General features: G+C 37.2%; 1 protein-coding gene across 13 annotated transcripts in view; it reads left to right on the top strand.

Moving 5' to 3' along the window:
- ZNF644 (zinc finger protein 644) overlaps positions 1-17,361 on the top strand; it is a 105,605-nt gene that overhangs the window by 73,828 nt on the left and 14,416 nt on the right. For 5 of the 13 annotated variants that reach the window (XM_062191711.1, XM_062191713.1, XM_062191710.1 and 2 more), the window contains 3 exons: positions 1,554-4,588; positions 4,770-5,372; positions 7,277-7,399. The exons of 2 other annotated variants lie outside the window; for them this stretch is intronic. In XM_062191711.1, coding sequence (XP_062047695.1) covers positions 1,554-4,588; positions 4,770-5,372; positions 7,277-7,399 — 3,761 coding nt within the window. The remainder of the gene's footprint in view (positions 1-1,553; positions 4,589-4,769; positions 5,373-7,276; positions 7,400-17,361) is intronic. 6 more of the 13 variants (XM_062191717.1, XM_062191718.1, XM_062191719.1 and 3 more) reach the window with 2 other exon arrangements.

Here is a 17,361-nt window from a genome sequence, read left to right as displayed (position 1 = left end):
GCAGAGATCTTCCATTCGCTGGCTCACTCCCCAGATGGCTGCAATGGCTGGAGCTGGGCTGAATCAAAGCCAGGAGCTTTTTCCAGGTCTCCTATGTGGGTGCAGGGGCCCAGGGACTTAGGCCATTTTCTACTGCTATCCCTGGCCATAGAAGAGAGAGCTGGATAGGAAGTGGAGTAGCCAGGACTTGAACTGGTACCCAAATTGGATGACGGCACTGCAGGTGACAGCTTTAACTGCTGTGCCACAACACTGACCCCACAGATGTATATGAGGATTATTAAATATTTTGAGGACCTTGCTATAATGGGTGAGTCAGGAAGTTGGAATCATGGTGGAAGTTGTTTCACAGGAAAAAATATTTTTCCTTCTTGAACCTTAGGAACTTTACTTTGGTTTTGGCAGTTGTCTTTTTCATTCATTCAACACTGACCTACTCCTTTATTCAACAAACATTGCACAATCACCAGGTGCTGTGGTAGTTTCTAGGAATGCTATGGTGACTAGCTTACAGTCTTGCCCACAAAACTCTTACCTTCTTCCTAGATGACAGGAAATTCCAGTACAGTGTACACTTACTAGGGCAGGATGAAAGTAGGATATGAGGGAATCCTTCATTGTAGAGGCCATAATTACAGCCATGGTATGACTCTATCCAAAATGAACTCTCCTTTTTGAAAATATTGAACTCCATCTCATAATGACTAAACAAGTTAGCAAAAATGCCCAGAAAAGACTTGCCTGTACTTTATATGAAATAAAAGTAAGTACTTATGTTTCATTGTAAAATTTTTTAGGGTGTTGCAGACATTATTCTGCCAGATCATAAGTGGGGTATACATGCTTTTAGAGAATGCTTAGAATTTGAAGATTCAGGTTGTGAAAATTTAACATAAAACTTCATTCGTTTTAACTATACTAATTTGAACTTAAGGATAATTTGAGTAAGGAATAAATGAAATCCTATGAATAAAGCACTTTTACAACTGGTAGAACAACTTTCCAGGAAATTGAAACATCTTAAGGGCAAAACTGTCTGTTTAATATGTAAGTCATTGATGTTGACTTCAAATATGTTTATTCCAATAAAGTTCTTCAATTAGTATTCCTCTAGCAGTGAACTTTAAGTGGCAATGCTTATACATCTCTACAGTGTTCTTTAAATTATTGTCTAGTATTGAGTGGCTCCTGATAAATCTACCTAAGTATAAAAATTTTATTAGCAATTTGTATGTAAGAGGTTTTAAATTTTTTTCTAGTCCATAGCATATTGATTTAGTGTGTGTGTGTGTGTGTGTGTGTTACTTCTCCCTAGATATTTTGTATATTTGCAGTATTGGATTGTTGCTGTCTAGGATGAAGAACAATATTAACCTTTGAGATGCTTTTAAAGTATTTCAGTTTTTAAAACTGTTACTTTATTCTTGGACAGTTATTAGGTTCTCAATATAAAGAACAGAAAATTAATAAAAATGTATACTTTCAACTCTCCATACATTCTAATAATACCCTTTCTTTGATTCAAATCTAAATTTTTTGTTTCCATTTTCTAGACTAAATGTGTTAAATGGGCTTGCCAACAATATGGATGATTTGAAGATAAACACCGATATTACTGGTGCTAAAGAAGAACTCATAGATGACAACAGTTCTATCTCAGAGAAAGAGAGTGGAGTTCATAAACCAAAAGATTGTCAGACATCATTTCAAAAAAACAATACGTTGGCTCTGCCTGAAGAACTATCAAAGGACAAATCTGAAAAAGCCTTAAGTGGAGGCCAGTCTGCTCTATTTATACATGCTGGTGCTCCTGCTGTTTCTAGTGAAAACTTTATCTTGCCTAAAGGAGCTGCTGTTAATGGACCAGTTTCACACTCCTCCTTAACTAAGACTTCCAATATGAATAAAGGCAGTGTTTCATTAACCACTGGACAGCCTGTGGATCAGCCAACATCAGAATCTTGTTCAACTTTGCAGGTAGCAGCTGATCCTCAGCTGTCTACACCACAGAAAGCAAGTCAACACCAAGTTTTATTTTTGTTATCAGATGTAGCACATGCCAAGAATCCAACTCATTCCATTAAAAAACTACCTACCTCTACTTCAGTTGGTTGTGACATTCAGAATTCAGTGGGGAGTGGTATAAAGTCAGATAGCACTTTAATAAATCAAGTAGAGGTGGGTGAGGATAGTGAAGATGTATTGGTAAAAGATGATTGTGTCAATGCGTTGACAGGAATTTCCTCAGGTACAGATGAATTTAGATCAGAAAATGATGCAAACTGGGATCCCCAAAAAGAGTTTATTCAGTTTCTTATGTCTAATGAAGAAACAGTGGATAAATCTCCAGTTCATTCTAAAGTAGGTCTAGAAAAGAAGAGAAAGCGAAAAATGGATGTAAGCAAGATAACTCGTTATACTGAAGATTGCTTGAGTGATTCCAGTTGTGTTCCCAATAAATCAAAAATTTTGGAAGTAGACTTTCTAGAACAGAATGAAGAGCTACAAGCAGTAGACTCACAGAAATATGCATTATCAAAAGTGAAGCCTGAATCAGCTGAAGAAGACTTGGAATCTGTGGAGGCTTTTCAACATCTAATTTATAACCCAGATAAATGTGGAGAAGACAGTTCACCTGTTCATACTAGCACTTTTCTTTCAAATACCTTAAAAAAGAAATGTGAAGAGAGTGATTCTGAGTCACCTGCTACTTTCAGTACTGAAGAGCCATCATTCTACCCCTGTACAAAGTGCAATGTGAATTTTAGGGAGAAAAAGCACCTCCACAGGCATATGATGTATCATTTGGATGGGAATAGTCACTTTCGCCATCTTAATGTCCCAAGGCCATATGCTTGTAGAGAATGTGGACGGACATTTCGAGATCGCAATTCACTTCTGAAGCATATGATTATTCATCAAGAGAGAAGACAGAAGTTGATGGAGGAAATTCGTGAATTGAAAGAACTTCAGGATGAAGGAAGAAGCGCACGATTACAGTGTCCTCAGTGTGTATTTGGTACCAATTGCCCTAAAACATTTGTGCAACATGCTAAAACCCATGAAAAAGATAAAAGGTACTATTGCTGTGAAGAGTGTAACTTCATGGCAGTGACAGAAAATGAATTGGAATGTCATCGAGGCATTGCCCATGGAGCAGTAGTAAAATGTCCCATGGTCAGTTCTGATATAGCGCAGAGAAAAACACAAAAAAAGACTTTTATAAAAGATTCAGTCATAGGATCATCCAAAAAGTCAGCTTCCTACATATGTAAGGTGTGTCCTTTTACTACTTCAGCCAGAAGTATTTTAAAAAAACACATGGAATACTTGCATTCATCATCATGTGTTGATTCATTTAGTAGTTCTCTTGGACTTGATAAAAGAAAAAATGACATCCTTGAAGAGCCCATAGATGTTGATGGCACTAAACCATTAGTCAAACAACAGTCAGCCACTTTTCCAAAGAACTCTGCTTTAAAACAGGATGTGAAGCGAACATTTGGATCAAGCTCACAATCAAGTAATTTTTCAAAATTTCATAAGCGGCCACACAGAATACAAAAAGCTCGGAAAAGCATTGCCCAGTCAGGTGTAAATATGTGCAATCAAAACAACTCTCCTCAGAAGACTGTTATGAATAAAAGCAGCATTGACCAAAAACCTAAGTATTTTCATCAGGCCGCAAGAGAAAAAGCAAATGCCAAGGCAAATAGCAACTATTTGTATAGGCACAAATATGAAAATTACAGGATGATCAAAAAATCAGGTGAATCATATCCTCTACATTTCAAAAAAGAAACTAGTTCCTTAAATTCTCTACATCTGTTTTCATCATCAAGTAATTCACATAACAATAGTTTTATTTCAGATCCTCATAACTCTGATACCAAAAGGCCAGAAAACTTCAAAGACCATAGGCGTGTAGCTGTAAAAAGAGTGCTTAAAGAATCTAAGAAAGAAAGTTCTGTGGGAGGAGAAGACTTGGATAGCTATCCAGATTTTTTGCATAAGATGACTGTTGTTGTTTTGCAAAAACTGAATTCTGAAAAGAAAGATAGTTATGAAACAGAAGATGAAAGTTCCTGGGACAATGTTGAGCTAGGTGACTACACTACACAGGCCATAGAAGATGAAACCTATAATGAGATTAATCAAGATCATGTAAACTTATTCCCTCTATTTAAAAGCAAGGTAGAAGGTCAAGAGCCTGGAGAAAATGCTGCCCTAAGTTACGATCAAAATGATGGCTTTTATTTTGAATATTATGAAGATGCTGGAACTAACAACTTTTTGCATGAGATTCATGATCCTCAGCATTTAGAAAATGCGGAAACATCATTATCAAAGCATAATTCTGTTTTTCATTGGACTGATTTGTCTCTTGAGAAGAAATCATGCCCCTATTGCCCAGCAACATTTGAAACAGGTGTAGGGTTGTCGAATCATGTCCGGGGTCATCTTCACAGAGCAGGATTAAGCTATGAAGCTCGTCATGTTGTATCACCAGAACAAATAGCCACAAGTGACAAAATGCAACATTTCAAAAGAGCTAGTACAGGGACACCTGTTAAGCGAGTTAGAAAAGGTAAGTTTTCTTGTAGATAATTTGGGTTAATATGTCTGTGTTCAAATTTAGAGGAAAATTTTGTTTGAATCTGATTTTGCTAGAATCACATAATGTTTGTATTTCAGAGTTAAATCATTGTAAAGTGGTCTACTTACAAAAAATTCTGATGCCACTCTTAAAACATTTTTTTTTTTTTTAGCTATAGAGAAGTCTGAAACCACTTCTGAACATACCTGCCAACTCTGTGGTGGTTGGTTTGATACTAAAATTGGATTATCAAATCATGTTAGAGGCCACTTGAAAAGACTTGGAAAGACCAAATGGGATGCTCACAAATCTCCAATCTGTGTTCTGAATGAAATGATGCAAAATGAAGAAAAATATGAAAAAATCTTAAAGGCATTGAACAGTCGTCGTATTATTCCTAGACCATTTGTGGCTCAAAAACTTCCAAGTGATGACTTTCTATCTCAAAATGTTATACCTCTTGAAGCATACCGTAATGGCCTAAAGACTGAAGCTCTGTCAGTGTCAGCATCTGAGGAAGAAGGGCTTAATTTCTTAAATGAATATGATGAAACAAAACCAGAGCTGCCCAGTGGGAAAAAGAACCAGTCTCTTACACTGATAGAACTTCTTAAAAATAAAAGAATGGGAGAAGAAAGAAATTCTGCTATTTCTCCTCAAAAGATCCATAATCAAACAGCAAGAAAGAGATTTGTTCAGAGATGTGTTCTTCCATTAAATGAAGATAGTCCATTGATGTATCACCCACAAAAAATGGACTTGACTATGCACTCAGGTAAGAGTACATTTAAGGCTATCTTACCATATATAACTTAAGCACAGTTCAATTATATTTTCTTTAGTGGAATATGTGAAAAATACTCTCTCAGAATCTTCTTATTTAAGCTGCTTTTTTTGCAGAACACAGATTGGTTATTCTACTGTCATTTCTATATAACTCATCAGTTGATGCGCATCAGCACTGAATTCTCTGTGCCTCATTTCTTGGTCTGAATGTAAGGTGAGAACAAATGGAAAAAGAAAACTACAAAAAAAAAAACCCACAGAAATCTAATCTGTAAACAAATTTTGCTGCGGTTGGAGGATGGCTGTGGATGGGAGGTTGACGGTGTTCAAAAACAGCATTACTGAAAAAGCAGACCTCTGTCATATTTGCCAGTGCTCCAAAGTGATAATGTTTTCAACATTGAGCTGTTGTTTTCCCCACTGCTTACATGAAACAAAACAAAACAGACTTTTTAAACTGAATGGACTGGTGTCTTGTTGTACATGGTGATTAACCCAAAGAAGCCTCTCCCTTCCCATTTCCTCATTGTATTGCGGGGTAGTTTGGTTTTGGAGGTCTGTTCTAAGTGTAAAACATACTTGGTTGGGCTTTTAGACTTTATGGAAATGAACAGATGATTTAGCTTAGTGCTTGTGCACCAATAGATTTTATTTTCCTAAGGCATATTTTGTATGTGTTGGCAAGTGATATTGCACATAATGTAGACAATGCTTTATTTGGTATTGCCAAGTCTGGTTTATTCTTTTAGTCTAGAATTTTAAGTGTCTTTATTGGTTGCTTTTGGAGGTTAGGAATGTTGAAGGTTTGCTTGGATGGTCTCATAATTACAGCCCTAGACTGAATGTGTCGGAGGTAATTGTCCACAGGATTAATAATGAATAAAATTATGTAAAGTACTGTTGACTTGTTCATCTTGGGTAGACATTGGAATATCCTAAATATTTGTAATGCAGTTTTGATTTAAGGAAGATTATCTTGTATTGCACGTAATTGAAAAAGTTTTATTTTGTGTGGCCTTCTGGTTATAGGACTTTTGAACAGAGTCCTTCAAAGTCAATAGTTTTCCGTGTATTTTAGAAGGATATTAGCTGTATTGACTGAGATGTAGTGTACTTCAGAGAAGGACGTGTATTTGTGGCTATCACAGTAATGTGGAAGAAACTAATTGAAGTGTGTTGGGGAGTGAGAGTTGTCTGAGAAGTTAGGAGTTTTTCTTATTGTTTCAGGATGTTTTCTTCCCAGTGATGATTAAGATGTTAGCTTGTTGATCATTTATTTAGCACAAAGATTTTAGCAAAAAACTTCAAATCATTAACTTTCATTATTGATTACGCATTCAGAGTAATGAACATAAAATGCCCTGAATAAAATGTTGTGTCTAACAGCTGTTCAGTGGTGTGTTTTACCACCTTTTCTCCCAGCCTTCATCAGAAAGCTTAATTTAGTATCGAGCCTTTTACGGTTTTGTGGGTAAAACACTTTAATTACCACTTTGTCAACTAGACTTTTTAATTCTTTTTATTGGTAAGGTTGTAAGCTTGAAACTTCCAAAAGAACTGTGGTATTCAAATCACAGGATTGTATTTCAGTAGGTTTAAGAAATGATCTGCGTAACACAGAAATCTGCAAGAAAGTGATAATAGGTGTTAAATCCAGAGGAGTTCTGAGGTTCAAGTCATTCCTCTTCCATCTATCGAAAGAGCATGGGTTGGCCCTAAATACTAACTACAACTAATAATAGTTAACTTAATTCCCTCTCCTTATTTTAAGTTAACCTAATCCAATGAACGTTTTTTTTTAAACCATCTTTATTGTGGTACATTTCTACACACTTTAAGAAAATTTCACTTTCTGAAGTGAGAACTGGATTATAGTTTTCTTTTGAATGATAGGTATGCCTGTGAAGCTTAGAACATGTGTGCATTGCAATACGACGTTTACAAGTGCTGTTAGCCTGTCCAACCACTTACGCGCTTATGCACGAAAGAAGAGTGCTGGACTTTTGACTGGTACAGGTATGTTTGAACAGATATCACAGCAGGTCTGTTTGATACAATACACTATTTTCCTCACCAAATTGGTGCTAATTCAGATTATATATAGAGCTTTCTTTGGTAAGCAGCAGTTGAGTGAATATACATTAAATTTCAGCAACTTGTAAACTGTTAGATATAATTTAAACAAGTTATTTTTTTTTCATTGGCTCATATTGATTTGGGGAAAAAAAAACCCAGTAGAGGTATAGAACTTCTTAGTCTACATTAATCCCATTGATTTTTAAATTCTATTTTTTATGTTACTATTTTTATTTTTTGTTAGTAGAGTTCAGTAAGATACCTCTCTTTGAAAAAATATCACACTTCTAGCCTGTAAATGCTTTATTAGAAAATAAATTATAGTAGAGTTTCAAATATATAGGATTGATTATAAAACTAAAGGAACTAGTGAGTTTTCAATTGGTCTATACATCAAACCTTTGAAGGGGCAAGTCTCAGTAATGGCCTGTGTTGACAACTGAATAGGTTTTTCTTTTAATGTCCCTAAACTTTATTTAAAATTAATAAATACAGCTAAGCACATAAGTGCTATCATGCACATTTCTGTGTTATTTTTGGTTGGTTAGTCCAACCTTGCAGATATCTCTTCATATTGCTTGTCTGTGAAAATTATATTAGCTTACTCATAAGTAATATGCTTCTTATACCCTGCAAAATGCTTTGCTCTTTCATTTGTATCTTTCAACCTGCCCTGCTTCAGCAGATCTCATTTCTTTTGCATCTAAGAATATACTCTTTTTCTCTAAACAGATTTATATAAACCTTTTCCAAACTTCTCTTTTCAGTCTTTTAATTTGTCTTGGTCTCTTAGATCACTGCCTCTGCTTTCTTCTGGTTGCTGTTTTCCCAACTTTTTTTGTTCTTCCTCATGTCCTGTGACTTGCACTTGAAATGTTCTTGATGCCAAAGAAGCATGTGTATTCATACTGGTGTCTTTCTTTCTTCTGCTTCTTTGCTTTGTTCCTTGACTTGATATAAAAATCACCAGGAATGACTACTTACCATTTGTATTAAAATGAGGGAGTTGAGTGAATTTTCTTTACTGGCTTAGTCCTCCTACTATGGGGTTATATTTTTTTATATATCCCTACCTTCATCAAGAGGTTCTTTTCCTAGATTTCTTATTTTAAAATGAAGGCAGTTGAAAATTCTGAAATGAAGTCGATATCATCCTGATGAAGACTGAAAAAAATAAGTGTCTAATTAGAAAGAACAGGGACTCAAGAAATGGATAGGCCTAAATTAGACTTTAAGGACTTAAGAAAATACTCCATTCTGACTATACAAAGAGATTATGCAAATATTCAACAAGACAAGATTTTACCGCACTAGATTTTTTTAGTACATTAAAGAAAGAAAGAGTTTTTACCTCATCTGAAAAATTCTTCAAAACATAACTGCTAGTATACCATCCATTGACTAAGGGTTCATTCTAATGAACACTATCTTAAAAACTTCATTGTCAGAAAAGTAGTATTAAATAGGCCAGCAGAGAAAAAATATCACCAGCTAAATGCTAAACAAAATGTCAGAGATGCTAAAATGAGATACAGTGTTTAGCATTCCTAGGCAAAGAGAAGAGAAATGAAAAACTGCAGAAGGCCTAGGGTACTTTTTTAAAAAAGATTTCTTTACTTAAAAGGCAGTGTTAGAGGAAGAGAGAGAGCAAGAGAGAAAGAAAAATACTGAGATATTTAATCTGCAGGTTCATTTTCCAAATGGCCACAATGGCCAGGCCAAAGCAGGAGCCAAGAGCTTCATCCAGGTCTCCTACATGGGTGGCATGGGCTCAAGCACTTGGATCATTTTCACTGCTTTTCCAGGCACATTAGCAGGAAGCTGGATCAGAAGTGGAGCAGCCAGAACTTGAACCAGTACCCAGTATAAGATGCTAGTGTTGCAGGTAGTGGCTTAACCCACTGTGCCACAACATGAGCCCTGACCTAGGATATTTTCCATATCCAATATCTACTTTAGAAAATCATAAAAAAAATGTATACGTCCTTTCCTTGGGAATTCTGAAACATTGTCACCTGGTTTTTAAAATCTTCACAGGTAGAGCTACACAAAAGATATTTTTCCTGATTATTCATGCAAACTAAAAAGTTTCATCCAGTTTTATTAAATTTTTGTTTCCCAAAAGGATTATTCATAAATTCCACATGCTTGTTCTCTTCCTCCATATCAGTATCACTTATATAAAACTATGGTTCCGGCCGGCGCTGTGGCTTAACAGGCTAATCCTCTGCCTTGCAGCGCCGGCACACCGAGTTCTAGTCCCGGTTGGGGCACCGGATTCTATCCCGGTTGCCCCTCTTCCAGGCCAGCTCTCTACTATGGCCCGGGAAGGCAGTGGAGGATGGCCCAAGTCCTTGGGCCCTGCACCCGCTTGGGAGACCAGGAGAAGCACCTGGCTCCTGGCTTCGGATCAGCATGATGCGCCGGCCGCAGCGGCCATTGGAGGGTGAACCAACGGCAAAAAGGAAGACCTTTCTCTCTGTCTCTCTCACTATCCACTCAGCCTGTCCAAAAAAAAAAAAAAATTAAAAAATTAAAAAAAAAATAAAACTATGTTTCCAACTTAATGGTCCCAGAGGATTTCTGGGTTATATATAATCGTAGGAGCAACAAGCATCACTCTTCAAGAATGGATAGATGATCTTTTGATGAATAAAAAAATTCATTTTTATAAAAACCTTCCTTAACATAAATGTATCACAACATAAAGGGAAATAGGAACAAAGCCTCTGTAAGGATATTTAATATTTACATTTCTATTTGAAGCAACCTTCATTCATGTGGATATTTTAAAAGATTTATTTATTTATTTGGAAGGCAATGTTAAAAAGAGAGGAGGAGACAGAGAGAAAGCAGAATCTTCCATCTGCTAGTTCACTTCCCTAATGGTTGCAACCAGGAGTTTAGAACCAAGAACTTGGAACATACTCTGCTGCTTTCCCAGGCACCTTAGCAGAGCTGGATCAGAAGTGGAACAGCTGAGACTGGAAACGGTTGGCATATGGGATGCTGGTGCTGCAGGCAGTGGTTAACCTGCTGCACTATAGGGCAGACTCCATTCATGTGGATTTTTAATACTTTTAAATAATTAAAAAAAATTATTTGAAAGAATTACAGAGAGAGGGAAAGATAGAGATCTTCCATCTACTGGCTGGTTCACTCTCCAGAAGGCTGCATTGGCCAGGGTTGGGCCAAACTGAAGGTAGAAGCCAGTAGTTTCATCCAAGTCTCCCACGTGAGTGCAGGAGCCTAAGGACTTGAGCTATCTTCTACTGCTTTCCCAGGCACATTAGCTGGGAGCTATTCTGGAAGTGGAGAAGCAAGGACATGAACCGTTTCCTATATGGGATGCCGGTGTCACAGGCACAGCTTTACCCATGATGCCACAACCCCATCCCCCGATTTGTAATTATATAGTCCATTCTTGAAGGGAAACTTTGATACCCCAGATGATAATGGACTGCTGGATTACTTGTGGCAGAATAAATTTCAAGCCTTCTTAAAAGCTACCAGCTCTTGGCCTTTTCTTTGGAAATTAATATCCTTTTGAGGAGAAGAAATATTCCTTGTAACTAATTATCTCTGATAGCCTGATAGACTTAAAATGGATACCCTTCTGCTTCCCAATATATCTATTTTCTGTTGACACAAATACTTCTAATTTTTTTTGAGGTCATTGACCTTGTTGAGAGTTTTATCAAAGCTCTGGGCTCCTCAGAAACATGCACTTTCTCATCCACCAATAAAAATTTTTTCTATTCTTTGACTATGAAGGCTATCATCTATGGACCCTTCCCATGGTGTCAAATCAAGAAAGGAGAGATGCCAGAATAAAAATGAAGTAGAAAGAACACAGAACTCAGAATCAGGAGCCCTAAGAAGCTGTTTTGTTTTGAGTAGAAGATGCTTAAGATTACAAGGACTATATATTTAATTCTGTGGTCATATGTGTAAATTAAAATACATCCTCTCTAGTGAAAAGGATTGATGAAGAAAGTAGGAAAGCTTTTGAAGTGACAGTGAAAGAGGTAGCTATACTTGGCACAGTTAAATTGTCAAAAATAGTAAATTTCACAGATTAAAATTTTGCTTAGAACTGACACAGGTTATTGTCTATTGGGTAGATTCAGATGAATTATTTTAACGATTTTCATGTCTTGTAGATAATTTATGAAACAATTTTTACTTTAAAAAATGGATCTTTATTTAAAGAGACTAATATCAAGAAGCTTACATTTTGTTTTATATGGTGAATTCAAAGTAGACTTCTTATTTTTCATAAATTTACTCCAGTTAGTATGGACTGCACTGATGGTAGGCTTCTTTTTCAGATTTTGTTCTCTTTAGATTGTTTTACATGTTCATACAAGTTTTTTCCTGATTAATTTTATATACAGTCTGTTAAGAACATTATGAAAAATTCATGAAAAATCAGAATTTTCATGATACAATTTATATTAAATGCTTTTGACCTTTGTTTTAAGTATTGGCTTTTTGTGTTTAATATCTTAATTAAATGATATCTTTTTTTAATCCTGGCAATATTAAAAACACAGTATTAAATTTATTAATATAGTGACTGTACAAGCTGGTTTAGCCTTGCTGTCCCAGCTGGGTAATATTGTCTTTTTTATACTCACAAGGGTCTTGGGTTGGATGATAAATTATGTAGTCATCCTGGTTATTAAAATTTCTAAAACACTGAAAATATTCTACTGACCTAATCTTCAATCCAGAATAAGAAACTTTTTATGTCAAAATAAGAGTTTCAACAGGTGAGAAAAGATGAATAAAGTCAGAGTAGAGAGACTGAAAGGAAATGTGTCTCTAAGCTGGATGCATTTCGCACATACATAGCATTCTGTTATCTCTTGGAAAGAAAAATAGTGATGGCATTTAACATTTTATTGGGACTACATTTTGACCCTGTGTATAAACACATTTATATAAATACACGATTCCTTGATCACTCTTCCACTCACCTAATTTGAATATGATGCACTCTTCTTTTTTATTAAAAATTAACACAGTTCATGAGCCAGTAAATTGATTTACTATTCAGTGAGAAGTCACTGTCCACAGATTAAACACTGCCCTAAATGGTTCTCTTAGGGGCTGGTATTGATTAGAACCAACAATAGTGGTATCTTGGAAATAATACTTTCGTGGCAACAGGTGAATTTAATTTTCTCTTTTTATTCATATTTTAATCTATTGATGGATTTTTTTAAAAATTTTACTTATTTGAAAGAGTTACACAGAGAGAGAAGGAGAGGCAGAGAGAGAGAGAGGTCTTCCAACTGCTGGCTCACTCCCCAATTGGACAAAACGATCAGAGCTGCACCGATCAGAAGCCAGGAGCTTCTTTCAGGTCTCCCACATGGGCGCAGGGGCCCAAGGACTTGGACCATCTTCTACTGCTCACCCAGGCCATAGTAGAGAACTGGATCAGAAGTGGAGCAGCTAGGACTTGAACCAGCACCCATATGGGATGCTGGCACTGCAGGCGGTGGCTTTACCTGCTACACCACAGCGCCAGCCCCTATAGATCACATTTTTTAAAAAGGTTTTATTTGAGAGGCAGGGCCACAAAGAGGAAGGTCTTCCATCTGCTGATTCACTCCCCAGATAGCCACAATGGCTGGAGCCAGGAGCCAGGAGCGTCTTCCAGGTCTCCCACATGGGTGCTGGGACCCAGGACTTGGGCCATCTTCTGCTTTCCCAGGCCATAGCAGAGAGATGAATCAGAAGTAGAGCAACCGGGACTTGAACAGGCGCCCATAGGAGATGTCGGCACTGCCGGTTTGGGCTTTAATTGTTACGCCACCATGTCAGCCTCTATAGATTGCATTTTTAAAATGAAATGCTGACCTTTGAGATTTAAAGTAAATTGGAGATTTCTAGTTACTTATTTAAAATTAGTTTAAGAAAAATATTTTTATGTGGATATATTTGGGAAAGGTTTCATTTTGTTTTCAGAACACTTCTTAGTAGCATTTTGGGAATAAAGCATAATTGTTGTTATTCTACACACAGATGACTCATAATTTATGAAAAAAATAGTTAAAAATTGGTATCGTAGCCTTTCTGTCAGTACCACTAGTGCAATAGAGATACATTCTGTTTTTAAAAACTAAACTGCTTTATTCTTATGATATTTATTTTTGATATAAGTGTAATAATAGATTGCATGTTACAAAATAGGTCCTTTGCAGCCAGCGCCATGGCTTAACAGGCTAATCCTCCACCTTGCGGCACTGGCACACCGGGTTCCAGTCCCGGTTGGGGCGCCGGATTCTATCCCGGTTGCCTCTCTTCCAGGCCAGCTCTCTGCTATGGCCCGGGAAGGCAGTGGAGGATGGCCCAAGTCCTTGGGCCCTGCACCCGCGTGGGAGACCAGGAGAAGTACTTGGCTCCTGGTTTCGGATCAGCGAGATGCGCCGGTCACAGTGGCCACTGGAGGGTGAACCAACGGCAAAAAGGAAGACCTTTCTCTCTGTCTCTTTCTCTCTCACTATCCACTCTGCCTGTCAAAAAAAAAAAAAAAAAAAAAAAAAACACACACACACACACACACCAAAAACAAAATAGGTCCTTTGCTGTTTTCAGCTTTAATGATATATTTGGCTATAGAGGTCTGCAGGGACAAGTGCTGATTACTATGCAGCACAGTGCCAGGTGTTCAGTGTGTTTGTAAAACACTAGAAAAGTAATTCCTACATTGTGGAAAGTACTCTTCTGCTGTGATAGGGAAAAAAATAATTTTGTAAAAGCTTTCTAATGTGCATTAAATTACCTGTCCCTTCTTCAGGGTCTTTTACAAAAAACATTGTATGTTCAAGAAATTGTATGTTGATTCGTTTGGCCTGAAAGAATATAAGTAGAAATATTTTATCTTTATAACATTAAAATTTAAAGGAGCAAACCAGATTTTACTTAAAGTAAATATCTATGTGGGGGATATGTGAGAACTATGAGACAGCTCCTTGCCATTAAAGAACTTAGGAAAGGGTTATTGACAACACATAAAATGGTCAAAATTTGAGCACTGTGCAATGTTTATACAGTTAAATGGTGTCCTGACCATAAATGCTGTGAGGGGTTCAGGTTATTTAGTTTAGGCTTCCTTTTGAGGGCAACTGGGAGTTAAATAGAACTCCTTTTTTCCTACTGCCTTTACAATTTGTCTCATTATTAATGATTTGCCTAAAAGAAGAGGGAAAAAATTCATGCTGGTATGTTTCTTGTCATTATTTAACATAATCATGACTTAGTGGGACAAGTACAAGTACACTGGTAGACAAAGTATTATAAGATTTCAGTGATAGGGGCCAGCGCTGTGGCATAGCAGATAAAGCCACTGCCTATGATCCCATATGGGCCTTTTAGAGGCGCAGTAGGCCACAAAGAAAGTAGTGTCAGGGCGGTGTTGTGGCAAAGCAAGTAAAGCTGCTGCCTTTGAAGACAGCATCCCATATGAGTGCTGGTTTGTGTCCCGGCTACTCCACTTTCAAGCTAGCTTCCTGCTAATGGCCTGGGAAAAGCAATGGAAGATGATGCAGGTGCTTGGGCACTTGCACTCCTGTGGGAGACCAGAAGAAGCTCCTAGCTTTGACCTGGCCCAGTCCTGGCTGATGTGGCCTTCTGGGAAGTGAACCAGCAGTTGGATGATCTCTCTCTGTCCTTCTCTCTGTAACTTTGACTTTCAAACAAATAAGTAAATCTTTAAAAAAAATAGAGACCCTGAAGAATTTTAGGAAGAGGAAGTGAAATCCAATCAGGGGTAGAATTTGCAATTCAAAGAATGATGGGAAGATTAACTTACATAGATGTTTGGGAAGATGGTAATGCCAGGAAGATGGGTTTGGTGACCTGAATACTTGCTAAAAATTGAAAATGTGATTGAGAGGTTTTTCTAAAATAAGGGAATGACAAGAGCATACTTGTATTTTAAAAAGCTAGCCATAGGGGCTGGCACTGTGGCGTAGCTGGTAAAGCCACTGCCTGCAGTGTTGGTATCCCATATGGGCGCTGGCTGCTCCACTTCTGATCCAGCTTTCTGCTGTGGCCTGGGAGGGTGGTGGAAGATGGCCTGGGTTCTTGGGCACCTGCTCCCGTGTGGGAGGAGCCAGCAGATGGAAGACATCTCCCTGCCCTGCCTCTCCTCTCTCTGTGTAACTCTTTCAGGTAAATAAATAAATCTGTTTTAAAAAGCTATGCATGAGACACAGATGGGTTTCTATATTTTCTTGGCTGTAATTTAACTCTGTGGTACTGCCCTTCACTTAAGTGTGTAGGGTTCCAGCTTTTTTTGCACCAAAATAAAAATTTTTAAATATGTACAGTTTTTTCATAATATGCATTTTCCATGAACTTTTTGAAGACCCTCCTTGTAGAAAGGTTGCTCTAAATACTCAATTGATTCATTGAAATTGTCTTTAGTTGACTGTGTTTAAAGGGTAGAAATAAGACAACATTTTGGAAAGATTACCATCAAAATGGTAAAATCCAGTTTGACACTTAAAGCGTTAGTCTTTCATTATCTAGAAAATTTGCTAACTTTAATTCATTACCTTACTGATGACCATAGTAGCAGCATATTGTAAGTGCTCGTGACATGTGTGAGATACTATAGAAATTCAGGGGATGAGGAAGGCACTTTCATCTAGACTGAGACCCAGCCAGGCTTTTGGAAGTGGACAGTAGTTTTTAAATGAACCTTGAAAGATACCTAATTGAAATGGAAATGAAGGTCAGTGATGGGAAAGGAACTGAGTTGAAGGAGGGAGCAGTAAGGGAGAATGTGGGAAGTTTTGAAAGTAGGAGATAAGGGAACTGAGTTCCTATGATAAGGGGAGAAAGGTAGAGGACATGGAATGCTATTCTAAGCTGTTGGAATTTTGGAATTAACTTTGTAGTGAGGAACAATTGTCCTTTTAAAAAGAATCTGTATAATGCTTTTGAAAGTGCTTTTTAAATAAAAGGATTTCTGCAGGAGGAGGAGAAACTAGAACTATAAAAGAGGGATAATATTAAGAAAGGAAAAGTAATACTTTTCAAATACTTGGCAGGTTAGGTTGGGAAGAAGAATAAGAAAGAGACTGAGATGGCAAAAGGATTCAAAACTTGTTGCTGGGGGAATGGTTACACAAGACAGTGAAGTTCTAGCAACATCATCACCCAGTTACCCACTGTAGCAAAGCAAATAACCACCACACTTACTGAATCAGTAAGTTTGTTTTTAGGAGAATAGAATAAGCCTGTTTTTACTATTATTGGTTACAAAACTTAGTTGTATTTGGTTGATTGTCTTTTTTGACAGTCATCTTTTTCCTTAGTGTCTTAACCAGTCACCTAGGATTCCTAATGATTTTGTTGCTTACTGATTTCCTAGGGTTTGCATTTTATATGATTGGGTGTTTGTTGTTTTTGTTTGTTTGTTTGAAAGTCAGGAAGAGATTTCCTATCCACTGGCTCATTCCCCAGATACTCTTTAACAGCCAGGGCTGGACCAGGCTAAAACCAAGATGCCTGGACTCAATCTAGCTCTCTCAGGCAGATGGCAGGGACCCAACTACATGCACATTTGCAGGGGAATGGAGAGTAGAGCCTGGGCTCCCATATGAGATGTGGACTTCATTCCTGCTGAGCCAGTGCCCATCCCTGGGCTTTTTAAATGCATCTAAAATCTTTATATGCTCAATTGTAATGTTGGATTTGCTGTGATTAATATTCTAACATGAGGGTTTTTTTAATGCTCTTTATAATATAATCTGGATTAAGATAGTTAGACATTATAGTAATAAGACATGTTGCTGGCCAGAGCTAAATTTTAGAGAATCTGCTTTAGTTGACTCTATGTAATAATAAAATAATACACAAGACTTAAACAGACTGTTAAA

Source organism: Lepus europaeus, chromosome 5, assembly GCF_033115175.1.
Source record: "Lepus europaeus isolate LE1 chromosome 5, mLepTim1.pri, whole genome shotgun sequence".
In the NCBI taxonomy this organism is placed as follows: Eukaryota; Metazoa; Chordata; class Mammalia; order Lagomorpha; family Leporidae; genus Lepus; species Lepus europaeus.
Note: the sequence above shows the minus strand (reverse complement) of the source record. Positions and strands in the feature narration are given on the sequence as shown.